This window comes from Somniosus microcephalus, chromosome 3 (genome assembly GCF_052327205.1).
Source record: "Somniosus microcephalus isolate GS21.2 chromosome 3, FLI_Smic_1.0, whole genome shotgun sequence".
Taxonomy (NCBI): Eukaryota; Metazoa; Chordata; class Chondrichthyes; order Squaliformes; family Somniosidae; genus Somniosus; species Somniosus microcephalus.
Window position 1 is genome coordinate 327,850,293 of NC_140989.1, and position 26,551 is coordinate 327,876,843.

The 26,551-nt window shown below is 43.2% G+C and overlaps 1 protein-coding gene across 1 annotated transcript in view; it reads right to left on the reverse strand.

Moving 5' to 3' along the window:
• Positions 1 to 2,223: 2,223 nt before the first annotated feature.
• Positions 2,224 to 26,551, reverse strand: part of ptch2 (patched 2) — a 127,008-nt gene continuing 102,680 nt past the window's right edge. The window contains exons 20-24 of the mRNA XM_085983125.1: positions 25,135 to 25,277; positions 16,312 to 16,411; positions 12,489 to 12,764; positions 10,284 to 10,838; positions 2,224 to 8,587 (exon numbers count right to left, since the gene is read on the reverse strand). Coding sequence (XP_085839251.1) covers positions 10,284 to 10,838; positions 12,489 to 12,764; positions 16,312 to 16,411; positions 25,135 to 25,277 — 1,074 coding nt within the window. The 3' untranslated portion in view covers positions 2,224 to 8,587. The remainder of the gene's footprint in view (positions 8,588 to 10,283; positions 10,839 to 12,488; positions 12,765 to 16,311; positions 16,412 to 25,134; positions 25,278 to 26,551) is intronic.

Sequence of the window (26,551 nt, forward strand, 5' to 3'; positions counted from 1 at the left end):
GTTAATACAAAATACCTCACACTGGTGCTTAAGTACTCCCCTCCCACCATTATAGGCTGTAAAGGGCTATGCAGAAGTGTGACTCGCTGAATTTTATTCAGATCAATTTGTTTTCAATATATTTCACTAATACTTCGAGGAATCATTGATGTTTAAGAGCGCCATGTGTGCAGGCTGAATGTCAGCTGTGGAGGGTATGCCAGGAATGGCAACTAATCCTGTAGGACTCTTTCTAAAACTAATAGAATGCTTCCAAGTAATTACCCACTGCAGCTGTGGAGCAGTTCTGGACAATTGGATGGTATGTAAAGGGTACGTGTGAAAAGGTCAAAGGATAATAGATAGCAAAATACTGCGGATGCTGGAAATCCGAAATAACAACAGAAGACGCTGAAAAAACTCAGCAGACCAGGCAACATCCGTGGAGAGAGAAATAGAGTCAACGTTTCAGGTCGAAACCCTTCAGGTTTCGACCTGAAACGTTGACTCTATTTCTCGCTCCACGGATGTTGCCTGGCCTGCTGAGTTTTTCCAGCGTCTTCTGTTGTTATAAAGGATAATAGATGCCTGGCAGTGAGCTACAAGCCAATAATCCAATCAATGATTTCCAATGAAGCTATAAACCACTATATTGAAGCTTAAGCAGGTTCTGAACTTCAGCAGAACTGCAGGATTTAATAGCTTGCATTAAACTTACCTACATATTATTATTACATATGGCCTATTGTACACCTTTTTGATAACCATTTTATGGCAGGAGTTCACTAGAGGAAAGAGCCTACCTCAGAACCTAGATGAGCAATTTTCAATGATGTTTGATTTTCCATGGGAATGATTTAACATCCTATTGGTTTATTTTGATGAGTCCTTTAACAGAATGTATGTATGGGCAGCCCATGTCACAGCTTGTTTTGGCAGCAGCTATGAGTGGATCCATCTAAGACCAATGGAGGAGGACCTGGGAACGTAGCAACTGATGGGAGTGCTGCACTGTCGGAAGTGCCGTCTTTCAGATGAGACATTAAACCGAGGCCCCATCTGCCCTCTCAGGTGGACATAAAGGATCCTATGATACCATTTAAAGAGAGCAGGAGTGTTCGCTTGGTATCCTGGGCAACATTTATCCCTCAACCAACATCACTAAAACAGTTTATCTAATCATTTATCTCATTGTTTCTTGTGGGATCATGCTGTGTGCAAATTGGTTGCTGTGTTTCCCTAAATTACAACTTCAAAAGTATTTTGTGGGCTTTGGGGTGTCCTGAGGATGTGAAAGGTGCTATATAAATGCTAGTTCTGTTATTCTTTTATTGTTAGGAATTGCACTTGGCAAATAGATGACTTCAAAGCACTTGGCCCTGTAAACGGTTCCATCCTTACCTCCAAAGTACATTGTCACATGGACAGATAATGTCACTGTTGCCAGGTACCTCAACAACTATCAAGCTACTTATCCCAAGGCTCTCTATAAAGATCCATCAAAGAGAGCATCCCTGGTGCAAGACCTCACTGACTGCTCAGCATCTGGCTGGATTTGAAAACCAAATGGTGGACATGGTCCAACTTCACAAATGGAGTCTGAAAAAAATCATCGGCTCTGACAATTTAATGCTAATAAGGATGTCAACATTTTCCTTGCAGGAGCAATGAGCTTGCAGCCCAAGTATTATATTTCCCTTTTGGATCGATTCTGATCCTGAATTTCACATTGGCTTGACCCATAACTAACTCATATCATCCACTGTTCCACTTATTTGGTTCACAGCTAGGACCAATTTAGAGTGAAATACACGTGGTGATTATATGATTGCACTGCATTAGTGGTCTGAGAGACAGATATTTTATAACTTGGAAGTAATGCTGATGATCTATGACCCCCAAGGTCACAACTATCATCTGAATTTTTAATTTGTGCGATTCCTCTGCATGTTTATAGCGGCTGGATAAATGTGAGGGCCTTCCCCAAATGTTAGGAGAATAAAATGAAAGAGCAATCAACCACATGCATTTCCCCTCACTCAATGGCTGTCCTGCGAGTAGTCCCAGCAGACAAACTCTTCTCTTGATTGAGCAGAGGTTTACAGATTGAGAGAAAAATGAGGTGTGGAGAAAATTAACTAGAAAATGCCAGACGATAAATAAAATAACAATGAACGTGGTTGAGTATGCTTCAAAATGTTATAGTTATTTTGCTGATGAACAATAAAGTACACAGGACAACCATTAGATTAAATGGTTCATGTTTATTTTTATTTTGTTAGTTAATCTCCTATTGTGCTGGAGACTAAACATGGCAGTATAACAGTCACAAGGAGCAGGCTTATTGGTCACAGTGTCTGGATGTCCAAATAATCACCTCAATTAACAGGAATGGGAAGGATGTGAGGAGCAGTAACAAAACAAGATGACAGCGCAGACAGTTCTGTACACATCCTTCATTCTGCAGATGTGTATAAGAGAAGGTGTGCCACCAGACCTTAGTAATGAACCCAATTAACAATATATAATATAATAATATATATTTACTCTTTAAAAATATACTTCAGTCAGATGGCTACTTCTGTACAACTACAAAAATAAAAATTTATATAAATAACTTATATGGCATACAATATTTTAACTGTGATTACATATACCCATCAACCAAAACAAGCCCGCATGAACAGATTAGATTTTTTCATGTGGTGGGTATATTTTCTTTCCTGCTACAGTAACTACAATTTACAAGATGCTTACTTCACAGAAAGAAACAAGACATATTCCCTACTGGATTCTACAATAAAAAAAACATTTTTTTCTTTTTTTCCCCTCACACTTTAGACAGATACAGCATTTGTACACTTATGAAATATTGTTTTTAAAAGTTAAAAGTTGAAGCAGCCCCTTTTTGCTTCAAATACATTTATCAAAAGTCTAGAAAAAAAAAGTAAAATTCCCTGCATTTGTTGAACTGGCAGTGATTAGACAAATCACAGCGATGAACCCTTAAAACTCTGGATCGCCAACTGTGCTCTCTCTCAACTGGGTGAATGATGCTAAATCTTGAGCTAGCACCAGCAGACGCAATGGTCTCTTTCTGTGCTGCACCTTCTATGGTAAATGGTAGAGTGAAGGATGTACAATTAACAGAAGTTGTCAATGCTCCCTCACTCCCTGTACATTAATGCTGCATAAATTGTTGCTCAAAAGCCTTCTTGGGAGTAGAGACTTCGAGTGGAAGGTTCTCTTGCAGCGATTCTGTGAATGGTGATTGATTGGTATTCCAGGCTCTGCAGCCAGTGGGCCCTGGGTAGCCCTCTGCAGAGATGGTACAAGAAGGCTAGAACCTAGAACATAGGTCTTTCAAACTGGGGTCCTGGGGGATTCGTGAGGGGATCCTATGGGACTGTGAGATCATCAGATTTCTGTGTTCATGGACATACTAGTATGCCATTTCTGTTGCTGTGTATTAAAAGCATTTTTAGCACTTATAATGCTGTTTATCTTTGGGTAGCAGAGACTGTCTTTCAGAAGTTAGGTTAGGTGGTCCCCAAGAGTTTGTTTGTATTTCCAGGGGTCCTACATTAAGAAAAGTTTGAAAACCACTGGACTCGAGGGACAACACAGGCAATACATTTATTAATAATTAAGTGAGTACACTGTGCTGACTTTATAAGAATATTAATTAAAATCATGAAGACTATAAATTGGGCCGCATCATCATACCGAGTTATATTCTGTACTTGGTATAATTGGTGTTCTATTACAGGGAAATATTAAAAGCAAAAAAACACTTATTTGACCTTATTGGAGAGGATAACATTATTTTTTAAACTTCAATTATTTTGTAAATTGAAAACCAGGAGATATTATTTTAATGAATAACTTCAAACAACAAACAGGAGGAAAGGTGCCCAACTGATGGATCAAGTGAAGTTTGTAAAGGGTTCTAGTACATGTTGTGCTTCAACTGATAGGGGCTGTTGACCTGTCTGTGGTCAGTCACCCAGGGTCCAGAGTACACCACCTGATAGGCCTCGAAGGAGAGAAAAAGAATGTAAAATAAAGAACAATTTAGAGAACTTGGTACTTAAAAATGTTACCACTTAAAAAGCACCCACTTTGCTTCAAATATATTTATAAAAAGTCTAGAAAAAAAAACAAAAGTAAAATTCCCTGCATTTGCTGAACTGGCAGTGATTAGACACACAGCTACGAACCCTCCCCCCCACCCCCATGTATTATTTCAGCAGAGTTGGGATCAGTCAGTTCAAGTGATTGGTGGATGGGGGTAGTGTACAAATTGCAAAATCAAGTTTGTTGATGTAGTTTATTGTGACATCCTACAGATTTCAAACCATGTGACTCAGTATGCGATCCAGAGCATTACGGGTAAAATACCTCTGTGACAAACACTGTTTATTTTTCCATATTGTACAAAAATATAAATATAATAACACCACTGGCAACAACAAAAAATACTATTAAAACACTTTCATTCATTCATTTTTACTGGCTTTGAGGCTCCATTCTCCTCAGTCTGGTTAGAAAACAGAGTACTAGGTGCTGAAAATGGATGCGTGTTCTGTGAGAATACAATGGCTGAATGTTCTGTAAGAATACACACAAGGGAAATGATACAAGGGACATTTCAATCACATTTGTCCAATATGAATGATTTGAGCAGGAAAACAAACCCAATGTTCCAAACAAAACTTTAGTATCTCCCTCTGTTAAGTGTTAAAGATGGGCTTCCTCTGAATTAGGTTTAATGTGTATTCAAACAGTGGGCCACAGATAGCATTATCTGTTTACATCACCACCATTGTTGGGACCAATACCATTCAAACTGTTAAGATGTCAAGTTTTGTTATTTTTAAAACAAATCAGTCATGGTTTGGAAGATTGCAGTTGATTTCCAAAATGCCTGTGCTTCAAATCATTGCTTATTTCATTTGGGGAGTGTCTTTCTAGTTCTTTACATACAGGAGGGAAAATTCAGAATAGGTTAAGTCATCTGCTTGGAGAGAAGACTGTTATGCGCATCCTAGCAACAGGCTTCAGGGCAGCATCGGCAGTAGCCTAGAAGCAGGGCTGCAAATTAGACAAATCATTATTTGCATCAAACTGTGACTGACAAGCCCTTTAAGCAAATGGAAGACCAAATGCAGAAAGCAACTTTGAATGGAAGCAGAATACTGGAAGAAAGGCGGCCCCTTTAAGAGTGCTATATTGCGTATATCTCACACTGATGTAATAGAACTGGAGAGGCTGTTTGGGCCGAATAGCCTCAAATAAGTACTCGTATGGTATAACGGGTCATGGGTGCAAGTTTGCAGTTTCTCATAGGCATAATGGGACTAATTGGACTAAAAAGGCTGGCACTGGGCAAACCAGTGTCACCAGGACAGAAATCAGCACACATGTCCTTTGAATCTGAGGAGGGCTAATAAAACACTCTTACAAATGGTCCAATTAAACTGAAAGAAGTGCAAAATAAAACAAAATTGCAATCTCATTGTCGTGATCAATAATAGTTACCGTCGTGCGGGGCCCACCCGTCACAGAAGGCCACAAGCATACTAGTCCCTCTCTCAACGGGAAAAATCACATTAGAAGTGCTGAAATCATACATCTCCTACTGATTAGCACGGAGAGATGCCTGGAACAGCACACCTGTCCAAACTCTTGGCCCGGTGGGTGTGTGAAAGGGATGGTGGGTGGCAGTTAAAAGAACTGGAGAAAAGCTAAAGCTGCCCCGACAGCTCAACTGATTAAGGCACTGATTTGCTGAGCTATTTGGACCACAAAAGTGGATTCGCTGTCTGTGTTAAATTAGCTAGGATCATAGTGAGGCTGTTACAATTCATCCCAACTCCTCTGGGTTAGCGAGGGAATTACATCGAATTTATAGCACAGAAACAGGCCATTTGGCCCAACTGGTCTGTGCCAGTGTTTATGCTCCACATGAGCCTCCTCCCACCTTACTTTATCTCATCCTATCAACATATCCGGCTATTCCTTTCTCCCTCATGTACTAATCTAGCTTCCCTTTAAATGCATCTATGCTATTCACCTCAACTACTCCATGTGGTAGCAGGTTTCACATTCTCACCACTCTCTGGGTAAAGAAATTTCTCCTGAATTCCTTACTGGATTTATTAGTGACTATCTTATAGTTATGGACCCTAGTTTTGGACTCCCTCACAAGTGGAAACATCTTTGCTACGTCTACCCTATCGAGCCCCCTTCATAATTTTAAAGACCTCTATCAGGTTATCGCTCAGTCTTCTCTTTTCTAGGGAAAAGCCAGTTCAGTCAGAAAATCCTCAAGGGTTTCTGCTTTGGATCGCTTTTCAGCAGCAACCTCTGGATGCTTGACTGTTGGATGAGGACAGCATCAAGCTTAACTGTGATCACCACGTCTAATAGCTTGCTGACATTCAACTGTCAATGTTCACACATGAAAGAATGGCCATGTGGATGAGGTATTGAAGGGCACCCACAGAACCAGCAAGGAGTCAACATCCTAAGAAGGAGGGAGAAAAATAAAACTTAATGGCCGGTAATTTGCGGTCAGCGGAGAAGCAAAAACGCTCGCCGCTGGCCCTGAGAAAACTGTCCACAGAGATCTCGCGATTGTCAGTTTCACTGATTGCTGGCTATGGGGCGGGGGGGGGGGGGCGGGGGAGGGTCCACAGCGCCACAGCAGTGAATGACTGACCGCAACTTCAGGATTTCTGCGTTTAGATGCGCATGCGCTAAATCCTGAAGCCACAGTCAGTTTCAGAGGGGTAATAACGGCAAACAGTTCGCCATCATTACCCACCACAAAATCTGGGCCAATATCTTCGGTGATTTAAAAAAGAAATCTAATGGTATATAGAGGTTAAAGGTAATTTAAAAAAAAGATCGTTTCATTTGAAACTTTGGCCACAGTAACATCCAATGGATGATGGGTACAGATGGGAACCATCACTGCTAACTGCAAGCTTTTGCAGAGAAAAGATCTTAAGTGCATTTAACACTGAATTTATTATACTTAAAATATTTTGAAAAAGATTTTCAGAACACGTGCACTTTATGCTTTTTTTTCCTGGTTGCAGCCAGCTACAAAATGTTGTATCTTTCATTTTGTACGTTGTTCTCATTGAAAGATCAGCCTTGAAACATTGATCTGCACTTTAGGTGCAACAGCTCACCAGGACTTTCTCGGAGTAGCTGGTATGCTTCTCATATACAGTTAAATAATAGTCAACGTTCTTGTTCTTTGCCAATTTTCTTCCCACCCTTCCTGAAGTACTCCTTGCTGGGGTCTGGGTCCAGGGCTGCCAGCCATCTTCTAGTACCGTACTTATATATGAGTTTTGATTATGAGTATGGGCAGGTCATTCCCCCACGGGGCATCATAGCTGAGCCCAATCCTGTCTTCACCTGACAACACACCCACACACCCACACTGACACACATACACACCCACCCTGACACACACACACACACACACACACACACGCGCACACACACACACGCGCGCACACTTCTGTCAGGATCCCCAGATAGAAATCAATGCCAAGAATACCGAGTAATTGTCCCCTCCATAATCCAGGAGTGCTGAGACTAATTCTACCACTCCCACCATGGCCCTGGCTGGGATCAACTAACTCAGCACAGACCAGGGTTGAAGCTGGGGCCTTTCTCGTCTGTATGGCTCAGCTACTCACTGAGCCATCAAGGGAACTCAGCACTCAACTTTCAGAAGGCTAGATGTAATGGCTGACTTTAATTTTGCATTGCTCCCCGTGCTCTTATTAGTCTGGTCCACAGATTAAGTCACAGTTCAATTACGGCCACACTCGGCTCTATCGCTCGTGACATCATCCAGTGGAGCAGTTTATTTGAAAGGGTGGAAAATCATTTTATAATATGGCAGATAAGCTTTCATTACAAGATCTTGATCTTGTATTTGAAAAAATGGTCAGAATTTTTAAAAAATCTATTGTTAAATCACAGATTTATTTTAGACCATTAAATTAATTTTTAATGAAATGATAGTACAATCTAAGCATTCCCATACACAGGCCTGTGAGAAAGGCAAGTTGCTTCTGTAACCATGGTAATTTGTCTGAACTGGAAAAACCTCTTTCATGGTGACTAGGCACTTGCATAGAAAGAAAATCCTGACAGGGGGTGGGGCGGGGCAGTGGGGGAAATCTAACCTATATAAACTTATACATTTTAAAAGAGTAGCAGCAAAATAAATCAAGCAATTATCATTTATCTGAACCCAAAGTTACAAAAATTCTCTTCATTGTACACAGACTACACATCTTACCATTCATTAGAACTCTTGACTCTGAATTTTCTGGTGCTTTACACAGTATATAAAATACAGAAGTATACAGTACATCATTAAATAGGTTTGTTTTGTTTTGTTTTTTTTAGTATTAAAATATATTTAAACACCAACTTAATATTTTAATATAAATTTTCCTGTCTCCGTCTTGAGGTTTATGTACATAGGCAGTTTTACACATTTCTTGAGCCGGAGGACATCGGGATGTGGGGGGAATGTAAGCATTCTTTGGCTGCCACATTCATTTGAGGCGACCTGCAGAGCATAAGGTGAATGATACGAATATCAGTAACATAAAGCCAAGTACGCACGTTATAACTGATGCTACTCTTGGTACTATCTCTGCTCCTACAATATTAAACGGAGCTTCACCATACTTAAAAATCACGAAATCTAAGATGTCCAAACAAGTTACATGTAACAGTAGGCCTATAAAAACAAAAAATTAATATCATTGTTCTCGTTTCTCTTGAATTTTGACAGAATCTCCATTTTGGAATCAGGATTCAACAGCCCGGTCATTCCATAACCATTAAGATGTACTTCTAATTGTTTTTAAAAGCTTTGTTTTTAAAATTGTTGAAAAATTCTGTTCTCTTACTGAAAATTACTACAGGTAAGCTTTCCTGTGATTCCCCCACCCCTCAGTGAAGAAGTCTTTTGTTAGATTATGATTATGCCGCACAGTGCCTTTAACACTGTGCACTGACAGCACACAGCCACATTGGCAGCTGCCATCAGCGAATAAACACAGACCAAAAACAGAATAAAACTCCCACACGTAATATCGGAATCAGTATATAAAATTATTAAGGACACATATCAAGAAATGCTTTCTCATTCTTTTTTTCTTAAGCTGCCTCGATGACTCAGCAAATTTATCCAGTGAGTTATTGAGCCATATAGACCAGGCAGGAAGGTGTCTGATTTGATGCTAGGTCGGTGCTGAGCTAGCTGATCTCAGCAGTAGGGGCATTACAATAGACCTCAGTCCCACTAGGTTGGAGAGAAGTGAATCAGCTAGAGTCCCTACTCCTGATTGCGACGCAGCCACCCCTGCTGGAAGTGTATATGTATGGGCCAGGTTCTCCAATCTATGATTTGGGAGCATTTATCTCATGTACAGGCGGTGGAGGCAATCTCTTCTCATGTGATTCAGATAGTGGATAGGTTTGAGGTGTCCAAACACATCTGCAACACCACGAAGGAGGTACGGCATGGCATGAAGAACATTGTGGTGTGTTGTCGACCAGGAGATTTCACATCAGGAGGACGTTTGAGGACAATCGCTGCTTCTAAGTACAGGTAACAGTAAAGACTGTTTCGATAGATGCTCTGAAGAGCACCCTAACTTGGGATTTCTGAAACTTAATTAGGACCTGCTCGCATGGTGACTATTAGACTAATTGAGCCCCGAGCCCAGTACTAGTGGCTTGAAAGGAATGGTCATAAATGTCATTGTTTCTCACGATAGTGACAACGGCTGCATTAATCAAACCCTCCTCCAATGCCAGCACAGGAGGGAGCTTGTGGCCTGGGCCCAGTAGGCATTGGATGTCACCAGAAGCAGATCCTGCAAGGACATCAGCATCACCAGTACTAAGGAACACGGGTGTATCTTGCCTCCCATAATATGACTCTAGCCCCTCTCGTTGAAGCATGTGGAAAAGCAAAGTGGGTGAGCAAATGAAGGTGGGAGAAAATAGATTAATGGAGTGAATGCCTGGAAAGTCAATGCGAAATGGGGACATAATAAAAATAGTTTGCCATTGTGGCTTTGTACTTGATTCTCCAAAATTCACAATTTTTTTTTAGGGGAGAAAAAGGGGATAGTCAGGACCTATATTCAGCACTGTAATTTAGGTCAAAATGAGAAATTTTGAGTCCGCCCCTCAATATTCTTTTTTGGATTGTTTTCCTGGAGATTTCCATGAAAAGTAGAAAAACTCACCTAATGCCTTCTTGGGGCTTCCCTGCTCCTTACTTCACATTCAACATCCTGAAGTTCAAAAACCTCCACTTTGGAGTCTGTCTTTTTTTCATGAATCACATACGAGGAGGGTATGTGCGGTTCCTCGAAGCAGTCTGACTCACTGTCCTCGAACCCTTCATGCGTGTACCCTCTAAATGTCTGTGATACACTCGGGTGCACAGCTAGTGTCACTGATGCTGTGGCGGTCACCGTAGTGAAAGGGTTACTTGGTCCAGGCACACTGGTAGAGTATGCTGGCAGTGTAGTCCTAGGATGGTGAGTCCTGTTGTTCCGAGACCTGTGTTGACTCCTGGAGGAATTGACAGGCTGGATGGGTTGAGAAACACCCCTGTTGTGCAGTTCATTGTGAGAGACCTGTTGCCTCCCTTCTCCTGCCACCTGATGTAAGTCTTTAGGTTCTTGCCAGGCTAGTTGAGAACTAACAGAATCCACAGTAGGCCGAGGTTGTCCTTTTGAATTTATGCGATTCTTCCTGTATGAGGAATCCTTAAGCTCTTTGTATGGCTTCACAATCTGTTGGGGAACATATATATTTTTCCAACAAAGTTTTAATATTTAAAAACTGACTGCATCAGTCTAGCACTGCATGCAGTTGTCTAAAAGCTTATGCAGGCCTCTGAAACTGAGACCTTATCAGTCATTAGCATTACTGAGGCCTGCATTGGCTCTGGAGTAGGAACCAGTCCCACTGAGGAAAGGTGGTACTCTTTGAGCCTCTTTCCAAAGTAGCCTTATAAACGCAGAACTTGCAGACTGAATTATTATTTCCTAATAATATAAAGATCAAAGTAAAGTGCACGATTAGATATCTTCAGTGGAATTTTCCTCCACTAGCTATCAATGGGGAAATTCTAGCCACAGTCTCTTAATCTTAATCACAGATACCTTTACATACACACATGATTTACAAGAACATACTTGAAATGGAACTCGCTATTCTCCCTTTTTAGGGCAGGAGGGTACGGTAGCCAAGCATGTGGATATCTTTGGATACCAGCAATGCTCGCTTTGGTTGTTGCTCCAGAAGGCACCACGAGTGACACAGCAGGAGGTGGTGGGGGTGGGTGTAGAAATACCCCAGCCACTTTTCCTTCCCTCCTAAAAATGAGATTAGTGGATCTTTCACTCAACGAGCAACTTGAGTGGAAATATGGTATTATTGAATCCACGACTTGCACATTTACTGACAGCATATATCGATTAATAAATATGTCCTTATGTTGCCTTTGGTGTATAACCTAGAGACTAGGGCCTAGAAATTCGCTATCGCCGCGCCAGGTCTTTAGCGCCCGAAATTTAGCGCTCGCCCGGATTCCCGTAGCGCCCGCCTGAAATTCAGTTGCGGCGCCCCAAGACGGAGGCGGGCGCTATTGCAGGGTTTGGCCGCCTCGCTTGGGGCGATGAAAGTCAATTTCAGGCGTCCAGCTGCCGCTGCGGCACCCGATGCGGTGCGGCAGGCTGGGGTACTGCAGGCCTCCTCCTTCTCTTAAGGAGGAGCTGCCTGCAGCCGTGAGATCGCCGCTGGATTCCCCCGGCAAATGAGCCCGGCACCACGGAGAAGTGCCGGGCTCGCGGGAGTCAGACACCAATGCCGCGGGGGGGTGGTGCAGGAGTCCGGGGAGGGAGGTGCGGCCAGGCGGCCGCCGGGAAAGCGGCCGGCCGCCCCTCCACCTTTATGCGCCGGCCTCTCGGAGCTGCAAGGCCCCGTTTTTCAAACGCTGTTTGCGGCCGCTACGGGCGAGGCGGCCGCAACTGAATTTGGCCGTCGGCACGGAATCGCGTTGGAACCGGGGCGCTGCGCACACCGATGACGTCATCGGTGCCGGCGCAGCGCTACCGGCTAACGCCGATTTTAGGGACCAACTGAATTTCGGGCACTAAAAAACTTCCGGCGCAAACCACTCTTTAGCCAATAAGTGGGCGCAAACGCGACTGAATTTCTAGGCCTAGCAACCTTTTAGTTTCCTTCTTTCCCTGTGGAAAAGGACCTAAATTCTATTTGTGGCCTCTTACCTAAAGCTGTGGTCAATATGATTAGCTCATTATATGGGTTGGTCGTAACATTCAGCAGTGCAGCCCATTTCCATAGCCTACCATTTTCTGACTCCTCTATCAAAATGCCAATAGGAAACTGAAAATGTTTTGAATGACAAAGGCACTTACCGTGACTCGTGGGAAGTTAGGGTCGTTTCCCGACTCCACCAGTATCTGTGAGTGAGCTGGGGGGATGATGTATGCACTTTGGTCAAAGTGCGGCAGGTCCTCCTCGCTGATCCCAGACACTGTGGTCTCTGAGTAATATTCCGAATCGGAGGACTCAGAAAACGTACTCTGCTGACGTGGAAATGAACGGACATAGAAGCCATGATGGTTCATGGGTGGAGGAATGGGCTCGGGTGAAGGGGTTGGCAATCTACTGCCTCTATCTGCTGGAGTGACCTGGAGACAAAAAGTCAAAAAAGATTGATGAAGAAAAATAATGTTAGGCTCATAGGTTAGGCATTCTTGGCGAGGGATTAGTGGTACAGACATCTCTGGAGCCCTGATTACACCCCATGTCTGATCTCTCAATAATTTTTTTCAAATACACTTCTGATATTTTTCTCTCAGACTCCTGAGGGCAGGGGGTGGGGGGGGGCAGTGAGGTACTTCAGGCTTCTTTGGCGGAAACCTCCATTTACGCACGCAAATGGAGTTTTGGCCGAACTCCCGAGGAAGTTCAGCCCCAAGACCACAAACCAACTGCAGCCAAAAGAATGAGCAGGCAGCTTGCTCCCAGGCTCCTACTATGGACGTGTGAGTGTGCTCTGGGCACAAGACTCCGCAGTGACCAGTCTGAGATTGAGAAATAAGCAGTATTGGGGATTACACCTACATTCCACCAGTGCTGTGATTCTCTGCATCAGAACTCGAGCATTCTGTCTCTCGTCTTCATCCAGTTGTAGTGCTGGTAAGATCGTAGCAGCCCTGATCACACTATACTCAAGGCAGGGCAGCCCACTGCCCAGTGACAAAGTCAAACAGACATAGCACATTCAAAATAATCTCTGTGGCATTATGTTCTATGCAGAATAATAGGTACACTGAAATGATTACAGAATAGTAATTTCAAAAGATTTCACATGGTTTGTATACAAAATAATGGATACCTGGGAATGAGTTACAAAACTTTAATCTAATCATGGGGTTCAGATAAGGTCACAAACTGGGAGAGACTGCTGAACCCCAAGTCTAAGATTTCAGTCTAGAGTTACTCAGCTGCTGTGCTTATGATGCAGATTCACAACAAACATGAATTTGTAACTCATGTATAAAAAGGGCCTGCTTCCAATTATATTAATTACCATTACTGGGTGAAGCTCTTGTTACACTAAATTCCGTTTTCAATGCAAAAGAACCTAAATCTTGTTAATCAAACACAAACATGCTCCTAAAAACAATTTGCATTTGCTGTTTGAGAAATACTCAGACAAACCTTGGAGAGTTAACAGCATAACATTCTGGGATAAGGTACTGGGAGTTAAAGGTGACACAGAGGAGCCAATCTAGAACATTCTAAAACACACAATTTGTACCTTTTCTAAAGTGTGTTTTATCTGGGTTTGTTGTTACAATGGACCGTTGATAGGTTGGTTAAAGTATATCAAACTGTGCAAGGTGCTATATTGAGGGTATGTGCTATTTCAGAAAGTGTAATAGTGAGGGATGTAGGTATATCGGAGTGTTATAGCGAGGGATGCGAGATATATCTGAGTAGAGATAGAGATTCATAGAATGATACAGCACAGGAGGAGGCCATTTGGCCCATCATGTCTGTGTCAGCTCTTTGCAAGAGCTATCCAATTAGTCCCACTCCCTTGCTCTTTCCCCATAGCCCAGCAATTATTTTCCTTTTCAAGTATTTTTCCAATTCTCTTTTGAAAGTTACTATTGAATCAGCTTCCACCACCCTTTCAGGCAGTGCATTCCAGATGATAACAATTTGCTACGTAAATTTTTTTTTTTATACACATGTCGCCTCTGGTTCTTTTGCCAATCACCTTAAATGTAGGTATATCTGAGAGTGTTATAGTGAGGGATGTAGGTATATCTGAGAGTGTTATAGTGAGGGATGTGAGGTATATCTGAGAGTGTTGTAGTGAGGGATGTAGGTATATCTGAGAGTGTTATAGTGAGGTATATCTGAGAGTGTTATAGTGAGGGATGTAGGTATATCTGAGAGTGTTATAGTGAGGTATATCTGAGAGTGTTATAGTGAGGGATGTGAGGTATATCTGAGAGTGTTGTAGTGAGGGATGTGAGGTATATCTGAGAGTGTTGTAGTGAGGGATGTAGGTATATCTGAGAGTGTTATAGTGAGGTATATCTGAGAGTGTTATAGTGAGGGATGTGAGGTATATCTCAGAGTGTTGTAGTGAGGGATATGAGGTATATCTGAGAGTGTTATAGTGAATGAAGAAGCAAAACATTTTGTATGGTTTCTTGATTAGTGAAGTACCAAGATATGCCTGCTATATCACAGTCTTGTACACATCAGAGTATTTTAAAATATTATGGTGAGCGCTGTGAGCTATGTCTAACAGTGTTATATGGAGAGTTGTGTCTTATATCAGAGGCTGTGGTATGCCACAATGTTATACTGGGTGTATTATATAGGGAGAGTATTCTGTGGATGTTAATGAAGCAATAATAAACCAATAATAAACCATCCATGCTATATCAGGAGTTGTGCATTCTTAGTGACTGCTCCAGTTAGGGGCATGGGATATTTTAGATGTGAGGGGGCATCAGAGCATGTCATATTGAACATGGTTTCTCTATTAGAGAAGGAGCCATAAAGAATGTATATCAAGACAGGGGCTGGTGTCTATCAGACAGTATTTTGGGAGAGCTATGTGTTACATCAAAGTGTGTGTTATATCAGGTAGTGTTATTGTGAGTGGACGATATATTGTCAAAGAGCGGTTTCAGGCAATCCCTAATTGAGAGATAGCTTTTCAGGCACATACTAATCCAGGGAGTGTGTGCCTCACTCATTAGGAAAACGAGCTTCCTGCATTTAACTCTCCATGCACCCAGCCAAATGAAACCTGCTATTACTGATTAGGATAAGGCTGGAGCCGATGCAGAGCAGATGGAAACATCCAAGCCCCTGAGGAAAATGAGCCTTGCATGTTTAGTTTGGAGCACTAGTCAGATCCAACCACAGATCTTCTACATTTGTAATATTGCTCCTCTCTCCATCCACTGCTATTTAGAAAAGCAAAGTGGGCTGTGGTACGGTGCTGAAAGCTGCAGGAACAACCTAAGTGGAGGGTGGGGCAAGACAGAGAAAGACAAATACTGACACCAAAACTTGCCAACGTATGTCACTGCGGAAAAATCAGGCAGCCAAGTACTGCTCGCTAGCACTCGGGTAACTGTGGAGACATGGGTTCCGGGTGCATCCCACGGGGGGGGGGGGGGGGGGAGGGTGGAGGGAGGACGTCCGAGCGTCCGAGGTAGGGGAGGTCTAAACTTTCCTTTTGGAGCCCAGGAGGAGCATTCCTGCCTCTCCTTGGCTCCTCAAAGGAAAGTATAAAACTTACCTTGAAGGGCCGCTTCTACTTCCAATCCTATTCTGACAGGCCTTCACCTCGCAGGAAAGCTGTAGCAACCTCTCTGCTCAGGCTGAAGTTAAAATTGCAGTCAGGCCCGATGACATCATCGGACCTGGATCTGCATATTTAAAGAAGGACCCCACCGACGTTAGGCGGGTAGCTCAGCCGCCTGTCCAGGAACGCTGGCAAAAATCAGAAATGGTGGGATCCGCTCAGTGGATTTTAACTGCTAGGGTTAAAATCTACCCCAAGATAGCACTTGCCACAACAAATCACTTGCCCAATTAATGATACACAGAATTACGTTCATGCACTTGTTTCCAGGGTGGCTCGTTCTGGCAGTAGACCTAAGCAGGTTCAAAAGATCAAGACTTTGCCGTGCTTACCTCGGCTGGGGGTCCAATGACTGACAGCAAAACAGGAAGTAGGACCAGACCATTAAGGATACCCAAAACTGTTAATATGGTCAAAACAGCAAAGAAATACCTGCAAATGGAGAACAGTAATTCATATTATTAGAACACTTTCATTTTGCTTTAATGTTATTACTTTAATTATATTTTATGCTCATCAAGGTCAGGTACAAACCTGGTAATTCCAAGCCAGCTAGTCTGGCATCCATAATGGCAAAAATATTGAACAGTGAGGTCGAGGGTGGGTTTTTAGAGGGCCGTTGACCGTGGCAGTTTTGAAAGGGAAGGGATCAGTGCCTAAGGACAGCAAACTATTTATCATATCGGCTACAATGAGAGACAGTAAGGGAAGTTGGGTGATGAGGACTTTAGTGGGCATGGGATCAAAGAAGGGAAAACTAAAGAGATGGCGTTCAAGACAAGAGTGGGTATGTCTGCCTTAGTGGGCAAGGAGAACGGGGGAAACAGCAGAGGCAGCTAAACCGCTGGGGTGAATCCGCTTGGTGGCTGAACAGAAAACTAAGCAGCCACCCTGTGTTAAATGGGTCATGGGAATGTGGGGAGAGGAAAGAAGCTGCTCAACTCTGTCCATCCTGACCAAATTGAAGACAAACTCCATGGGATGTGAAAATATGAATGTAGCTACATGAGGCAGTTACCAGCCCCCACCCACCCACCCACAGACATTCACCCTCCTCCCTTTGAATATGCTGCAATCCCACATCTTTTGTCAATGCATTGTGAAACTAGGTGGCATATTCCATGGTCAGCCGTGAGCTACATCTCTTGCTGTGTAAGTAAATTGGGAAAGGTTGTGAATAATTATGGCCAATTTCCCGTTTCAGGCCTGCTGGTCTGGAGGCATTAATTACAGAGCAAAGGGCCTCCACAGAAAGTCCTCACTGTACTTAGAAGGATTAAGACATTTGGCTCGATTTCAAGTGAAATTCCTCAGCAGAAGGCTTAGCCCTATTCCCAGTGGCAGGCTCATCTATCATTACAGTCTTGGTACTTCCTGCACTGTGTGAGTATATGCGTGTGTGAGAGCGAGAGAGACTCAGTTCTACGCTCAAAAAAATCCAGTCTCCTCCTTTTCATAATATCCCTCCCCTCATACATGGAATCCAGTATTCACTACTACTCCTTTAGAGGGATCCTCATTCCAAAACCCTCTTAAATGATGCAGAAAGGAGCTGGAACGTTACCTTGGAAGTTTAGATAAATCCTTTTGAATTGCAGTGGAAAACTGTTCAGTGTGCAAATATATTGCCACAGATTATGCATTCAGAACCCACACTTAAAAAGAAAATATGCAGTGAACTTTGAACTTATCAAGGCCAAGGTTGCCTGTTTAAAAAAAAACCAGGATGAACTTGTATTTATATAGTGCCTTTCAAAACCTCACGACGTCCCAAAGCACTGTTGTAATGTAGAGAAACACAGCATCTAATTTGCGCTCAGTAAGGTCCCACAAACAGCAATGAGTTAATGATCAGATAATCTATTTTTAATGACGCTGGTTGAGGAATAAATATTGGCCAGGAAAACTTCCCTGCTTTTCTTTGAAACGTGCCATGGGATCTTTTACATCCACCTGTGAGGCCAGCCAGGCCCCTTGATTCAATATCTCATCTGAAAGACAGATGAGGCCAATGGAATACCTTTGGTGGATTTTATATCCTTCCTTTTTTGTTGTTGGGTTTAATATTGATCCGTCCTCAATATACCTTCTTTTAAACGTTTGATGATCATTTAAAATGTGCAGTGGCCTAACTTATTTTTAAAACACAGGAATGGTTGCAAACTGGGAACTCAGGCACAGCTGCAGAACAGCAGTAACCTTTCTACTAGTCCTTTCTGCCTTTTCTGCTTTAAAGCCTTTGAGCCCCATGTGTGCGGAGGAAGGCCAAGTGTTTATTTAACAGCACAGTAAGATAAGCAACAATATGCATTGCTTGGAATTCACAGGAATGGCACGCAACTCCAATGGAGCCTCAGGATCTGTCTCCCCGCCTCACTGAAAACAATTTTTTTTGGCTTATGAGTTTCCATTGTGGCTTGGTTATGTCTACATATGTTTGGGGGAGGGGGTTGGTGATACAACCTCTTGTATTACCATTTGTTAAAGGGGCCTTGGCACCTCGTGAGGAGTCAGTGGTGACAGCAGCCAATACCCCTTTGAAACCATTTGTACATCACCTATAATCTTGCTAACAGGGGTTGACAAATTTCTAAAATTAATTTCAGGAACAGCATTGGTCACAGCAGAATGAACCCAATCCACATGTCCCTTCTTCGTGCCAATCTCCTTCTCGCCCTGTAAAAAATAGTTGTGGTCCTGGCTTCTAAAACTGCTGATGAATCATTTAGTAAAAGATTCTTGCAGTGATATTGCTGAAAAGCCAAACTTCAGCCACTCTTTTTTTTGATCCAAACACAACTCCGTCTCATTTTACTGCCTCCCTCACTTAGTGCCAGAAAATTCACTAGACTGAATTTTCCGCATTGCTATTTGTTTCATTATGATGCCGCTTCAGTGTTTGTCTTCTACCGAACAGAGGGAAGAAAATGCTTTGCCCCAGCCTGTTCTCCTACCCTCTGTGCTCCCCCGTGATTGAGATCAGATCACTGTGTGGAGAATCACGAGATGCAAAGTCTCTCCCTCGGACTCTGAGGCTCAGTCAGTTTAACTAGCCACAAGACCAAGAGTGGTCATTGCTACAATATACCATCCAGTGAGCTGCCCCTTCCAGGTGGCTGTGGGGTTAACAAAATTTGACTTTGGTGTGCAACAGTGGCAAATGAACATGTTGGCTGATCACCCCCACCACCACCACCACCACACCAAGAAAAAAGAGAGGCCTTGACTGCCACCCTCCTTTGCCCTTTATAACAAGAGGGGCCCTCCTGTTACTGCAATCAGACAAGTAACCATCTTCTATTTATTTTACTTAAGCCAACAGTCTGAGAATCAATCGGTTGGCCTGTTGTACAGGACCTCCATGTAGGCAGCATGTCAGAATCCCGTTGTTTATGCTTTCTGTAATCTTTTCCATTCTGAGGAAGGCTGGCTGAAAAATGCAGAGTTTGTTCAGCTGTTTATGGTGCATGCACCATAGAAGAAATATTTACAACAACTTCTTTACACTAACCCACGCTATCTGACTGGCTCTCTAAACAAGACCTCCCTGACTGAAAGTCTACCTTGTGGTTCATTTAGTTCAATGTTTAAAAGAAAAATGACAGTTTGGGCTTTCAAAATAGTATCTCTGTTTCTCATCGTTTCTAAATGACGCGGAGTGGAAAATATATATTTTTTCTGTTTTTCTATTAACTTTTCCCTTTTTTTTTTAAGATCCTTTCCCCCTCCGCCACCTATGCAAGGGTTCTCTCTGATCAACTGGATAGCCAGGCAACCTAGTGCCAATCCTCGGCCAATGCCACTCTGTGGGTTGACTCACATTCTGGCTTTCATTCTGTCATTGTCCACCTTCTCTCACTATGATGCTAATATATGAGAGTATAAGCGTCACCTTGTGGGGGAATAACACATTTGAACATCAGGAATTTCAACCTCCTTCTACCCCTCTGCAAAATAGCCAACACAGGCAGAGGATTTCCCTTGGTTTTTAACATTTATTTTGTGACTGGCCAACTGATTTACTTGTCCGGTCATGAATAAAATGTGTTTTTACTGAACTAACAGACTTCATTACACTGCAGGACCTGCAGCAATATGATGACTGCTGTTTTAGTGTTTTATTTGGGTTGTGATGTATGGATTCATATAGTGTCAGCCATGGCTCAGTAGTAGCACTCTTGCTTATAAGTCAGAAGGTTGTGGGCACAAGCCCCACTCCAGAGACTCGAGTGCATAGCCCAGGCTGGCACTTCAGTGCAGTACTGAGGGAGTGCTGCGCTGTTGGAAGTGCTGTCCTTTGGATGAGATGCTGAACCGAGGCTCCATCTGCCCTCTCAGGTGGACGTAAAAGATCCTACGGCATTACTTCAAAGAAGAGCAGGGGCATTCTCCCCGGTGTCCTGGCCAATATTTACCCCTCAAAGCAACACCAAAACCAAATTATTTCATTGCTGTTTGTGGGAGCTTGCTGCGTGCAAATTGGCTGCTGCATTTCCTACATTACAACAGTGACTACACTTCAAAAGTACTTCATTGGCTGTGAAGACTTTGGGACTTCCTGAGGTTGTGAAAGGTGTGATATAAATGAAAATTCTTTCTTTCACCAAACTGATTGAAAACGCATTGTAAAAAATGGATGCAGGAGGAAATGACAATCAAATTATCTTTTATTTTATTTTTGCTATTGCTTTATATCCTAAAATCTTAATTGACATTTCTCTTTGGCAAGGCATCTGGAATAGTTTCAACTTCTGAAGTAGATATCAGTGACAGCCGGATGGCGTTTACAGCGACTGGATTTCAAGAGTGACAAATTTCATCTGGATTCAAACCTCTCCCTTCCCTGTGTACTGGCCTCCAGAGATATGCTGGGTCCCATCTGAGCCAGTGGAGCAGGAACTCCCGGTATAAGGAGTTCCTGCCCCGTTTCTGGCCCTAGATAACATCTGCCCTGTAGGGGACGGTAGAAGTTCTGCTCCATACAACACAAGACAAAAACTCTGAGTGTCCGTCATTTTCCAGTGGGTTCTGCCAGAGTTATGTCAGTGCCCCAAGGAATTTTGGTCCCTCTGAGTTACGTACCCACCGAGGCTGATCTGGCAAACCTTTAGGCAAATGGCTGCAAAGTAGCATTGCCAGGCTGCCTGCCTGCCTCCCCTTTTTGGCTGGGTGTATGGCTCATGGAAGAAAGGAAGCACATATAGGACAGGGAGAAAACAAAAATTTGCTTACAATTCACTTCATAATTAGGTGTTTAATTTTATAGAACATTTAAAATCTCACCAGTTCCATCTTACTCAAAGCAATGGATTTGGGATTCAGAACATTAGCCTAGCCCAGCTCCCCCCCCCCCCGGAAGGCAGTGTGTTCCAGTCTAACTTCTGCTCTGGGAACACTTATGGACTGGATATCTACTCAGTGTCATAGGTTACATCAATCAAATGAGCAGGAATGACAGCTGCGTATCACCCTTACAGGGAGCGATGAAAAAGACTTAAATCACTATCACATATGGACATCAAATTCCCTATAGGCACTGGACGCTACTTCAGCACCTCTATTGCAGACACTCTGTTCTATCATTTGCATGATTAAAATAATACAACAACAGCTTACATTTATATAGCGCATTTAACGTAGTAAAATGTCCCAAGGCACTTAACAAGAGCGATATCAATAAAAACATTTTTGACACCGAGCCACAAAAGGAGATATCAAGACAGATGACCAAAAGCTTGATTAAAGAGGGAGGTTTTAATACAGTTTATTAAAGTTTAATTCAAAGATTATTTAACCCTGCAATAATAATAATTGAGGTGCTGTATTAGTTTGAAGTACTGTATTAGTTTGAGGTGCTGTAATAGTTTGAGGTGCTGCATTAGTTTAAAGTGCTGTATTAGATTGCGGTGCTGTGTTAGTTTGAGGTGCTGTATTAGTTTGAGGTGCAGTATTAGTTTGAGGTGCTGTATTAGTTTGCAGTGCTGTGTTAGTTTGAGGTGCTGTATTAGTTTGAGGTGTTGTATTAGTTTGAGGTGTTGTATTAGTTTGAGGTGTTGTATTAGTTTGAGGTGCTGTATTAGTTTGCAGTGCTGTGTTAGTTTGAGGTGCTGTATTAGTTTGAGGTGCTGTATTAGTTTGAGGTGCTGTATTAGTTTGAGGTGTTGTATTAGTTTGAGGTGCTGTATTAGTTTGCAGTGCTGTGTTAGTTTGAGGTGCTGTATTAGTTTGAGGTGCTGTATTAGATTGCAGTGCTGTATTAGTTTGAGGTGCTGCACTAGTTTGAGGTGCTGTGTTAGATTGCAGTGCTGTATTAGTTTGAGGTGCTGCACTAGTTTGAGGTGCTGTGTTAGATTGCAGTGCTGTATTAGTTTGAGGTGCTGCACTAGTTTGAGGTGCTGTATTAGTTTGAGGTGCTGTATTAGTTTGAGGTGCTGTATTAGTTTGCAGTGCTGTGTTAGTTTGAGGTGCTGCGTTAGTTTGAGATGCTGTATTAGTTTGAGGTGCTGTATTAGTTTGAGGTGCTGTATTAGTTTGCAGTGCTGTGTTAGTTTGAGGTGCTGTATTAGTTTGAGGTGCTGTATTAGTTTGAGGTGCTGTGTTAGTTTGAGGTGCTGTGTTAGATTGCAGTGCTGTATTAGTTTGAGGTGCTATATTAGTTTGAGGTGCTGTATTAGTTTGCGGTGTTGTGTTAGTTTGCGGTGCTGTGTTAGTTTGCGGTGCTGTGTTAGTTTGCGGTGCTGTGTTAGTTTGCGGTGCTACATTAGTTTGAGGTGCTGTATTAGTTTGCGGTGCTGTATTAGTTTGAGGTGCTGTATTAGTTTGCGGTGCTGTGTTAATTTGCGGTGCTACGTTAGTTTGAGGTGCTGTATTAGTTTGAGGTGCTGTGTTAGTTTGAGGTGCTGTATTAGTTTGAGGTGCTGTATTAGTTTGAGGGGCTGTATTAGTTTGCGGTGCTACATTAGTTTGAGGTGCTGTATTAGTTTGAGGTGCTGTATTAGTTTGCGGTGCTGTATTAGTTTGCGGTGCTGTATTAGTTTGCGGTGCTGTATTAGTTTGAGGGGCTGTATTAGTTTGCGGTGCTGTATTAGTTTGCGGTGCTGTATTAGTTTGCGGTGCTGTATTAGTTTGCGGTGCTGTATTAGTTTGCGGTGCTGTATTAGTTTGCGGTGCTGTATTAGTTTGCGGTGCTGTATTAGTTTGCGGTGCTGTATTAGTTTGCGGTGCTGTATTAGTTTGAGGTGCTGTATTAGTTTGAGGTGCTGTATTAGTTTGAGGTGCTGTGTTAGTTTGAGGTGCTGTATTAGTTTGAGGTGCTGTGTTAGTTTGCGGTGCTGTATTAGTTTGAGGTGCTGTATTAGTTTGCGGTGCTGTATTAGTTTGCGGTGCTGTATTAGTTTGCGGTGCTGTATTAGTTTGCGGTGCTGCATTAATTTGAGGTGCTGCATTAGTTCGAGGAGCTGAAATAGTTTGAGGTGCTGTATCACTGAGAATAAAGAATGTTTCAGTGATCACTTCATTCCTTTAAAACATGTCCTCTTTTTAAAAAAAACTACTGTCTCACCCTCCCTTGTTTAGCTGCAGCCCCCAATACCACAAACCAGTCCCCAAATGAGAGTGCCTGTAGCTGGCCTACTCCCAAGCCTGTGTAAATATCACTCTGTATTTCTCCATTATCAGCAATGCAGGGCCAAGGGCTCCTTCCCCCCCATTCCAGGGTTGGTCACTCTCCTTCACTGTAGGGAAAGACTTGCCTCACCCTCATCCTCTCAATATCTCCCTTTTGGGTTGGGGGTGGAGTGGGGAAAGGGAGAAAAAAATTGCTGATTTATAACATTATGTTTTCAACTCTGCAGGCGTATCTAGTTCTTTTAAAGTCAACTGTAAATCTCACTGACTAATCACCCAAGTGGTGAGTTTCCATTTTCAGGTATACCATCAGGTTGGGGGAGGAGGGGCACCGACTGGGCAGGAGGAAGTGCCAGATGAAGGCTCGGCACTTTCTGACAGGGGAAGGGTGGAGAGCAAACAGCAATTTTTTTCAGATGAGGGGGAGGAAGTTAACACATGCAAGACGTTTTCCTTTCCCCCCCAGAAGATTCCTTGTTCTTACATCACAAGCACGGTGTAATTATCCAACCTTTCGATCAGTCCCCACTCTGGAGACATTATTGCATTCAGTGAAAACACAAGCCAATCTTGACGCACACAAGCTGTAACAGTATAAGAGGCTGGGTCCCTTGTGCAGAAAGGAGCTGTACTGAGCCCAGGGTGGCAGGTGTCCAACAATTCTGTATTTGGCTCCCGCAGTCATTAGATTGGATTATATTCCCACCTTCTGATGTATAAGAATTGCTGGGGCAGGACACTGCTAACATTCCCCCAGAATGACAGGAGTACAACACTTCTAACATTCTCCAAGTGTTACAGGAACGCTGCACCATTAACAGCACCCAGAGTCAACATGATTTTCATTGAAGTTTGAACATGCTACCGCTGTCCCGCTGAGCCAGTCAATCTGCATGTGAAAGGAATTGTGCCTGTGAATGGCCAAAGAGTGAGATTTCTCATCACCCTACTACACTGGTAAGCAAGTGAAAGATTTACCCCCAAGTTCCAACATGGTCAGTACCCGTACTGAAATGGATCAGGAAGAGTGAGGGACTGAATGGAGTCCATGTACTTTGCCACATAGACACAATGAAGCTGAACCGCTGAGAGAAAATGGACATAGCCAGTGGTTGGTTGAACAGCCGCATTGACAGACCCCTGATAAAAGTCATTATGGGCTATTTTGACCTAACTCGCCAGTCAGGAAACTGTCGGGGATCGGGTGCAATGCTGGTTTTACACCCCGTCTGATTTTAATCTCCATTAAAGTCAATGGGGCTGGGTGTAGAGCCAAGCATTCCACCCAATCCTGCTGGCTTCCCATCAGGTGAGTCAGGCTAAAATTACCTCCATTTGCTCATCCTCTCGGTTGGGGAATGGTATTTCACAACATAAGGAGCAGGGGGAAACATAACTTTAAAAAAATGAAATTGACAAAAATAGTTTAAAAAAAAAGTTCATCCATTCTGGCTTATTTGTGGTGGATAATGGAAAAGAGGAATCTCACTGAAAATGTTGTCCCGACAGGGTCTCCTTTCAAAACCTACCTAATGATGAAGTCAAACTCAGAACCAGCCAACATCAGGACCCCGAGTAGTGTGGAGATTGCCCCGTCTATTACTGGTGCAAACATGTGTTCCAGTGCCACAGCGGAACGCAGATTCCTATTTCCAATGGCAGTCAGGAAACCCTATAGTGTAATAAATATTACATATTTATATTAATAGCCAGATTGTACAAACAGGAAGAAATGCACTTAAACACATTGGGCTGGATTTTCATTGAGGAGTCGGGTAGGAGGCGGGACTACAACTTTTGGGGTTGTAGTCCCGCCTCCATTGAGTTCTAGCCAACCCACGCGATATTGACTTGATTGACCTTGTTGAGCCCGCCCAGCGGGCTCAGCAGGCCAATTAGGGGCCACCCGGCAACAGGTGACGTCACAGATTGATATTTCATCTGTCAAGACCTTTTGAAGCTGTCGAACACTGACAATCTGTACTCCAGGTTAATTCCTTCCTCTCAGGCTGATTTAGAGATCTCCCCGGAACAGAAAGCTGAATGCTGCAATTTTTGACAGCTCGCAGCCATTCTGCTTTCTGTGCCGGTGAAATGAGGGACTCCCGAGACCTGAAGGAAGGAAGGCTGTAAAGGTAAGTAAAGGTATGTAAAACTTATTTAAACACTTTACACACACCAAACACACTTACCTTTGCACTCATGCACCCATCACTCACCTGAACACCAGACATCTCGACCCCTCCAAATCCTTCATCCCGACGGTTCGCCTCCTCTAACTTGGCGTGGTTTGGAGCCGTCGGGAATCCCACACTTCAACATTAAAAATATGGATTAGGCTAAAAACTGCCTGTTAACAGGCAATTAATTGGCACTAATCCCCTTCCCGCCTCGGGGAGGCGGGTCCCAGTGCGGGTCGGGTACCCGCCTCCTTTGAAACTGGCATGGAGGCGGGTTGGGTGCGGGATGGGTTTGTGCACCCGATTTCGGGATTTTAACCCCCCACACGCCTTCAATCCCGCTTCCACGGCCCAATGAAAATCCTGCCTATTTTGTTTAAAAATTAAGTTAACAGGATTTACCATTAGCTCGTTTGAATCTGCTAAATACCCCAGATGTTTATTTCTCTATTGCTGCAAAAAGGAAAACACTTTTCTTTTAGATTCATAGCATCATAGAAGTTTACGGCACAGAAGGAGGCCATTCGGCCCATTTTGTCTGTGCTGGCCGAAAGAGCTAACCGGCCTCATCCCACTTTCCAGCTCTTGGTCCATAGCCTTGTAGGTTACGGCAATCCAAGTGCATATCCAAGTACTTTTTAAATGAGAGTCAGCACGGGCTTGACGGGCCAAATGGCCGCCTTCCGTGCTGTAACCATTCTATAATTCTATGAGGGTTTCTGCCTCTACCACCCTTTCAGGCAGTGAGTTCCAGACACCCACCACC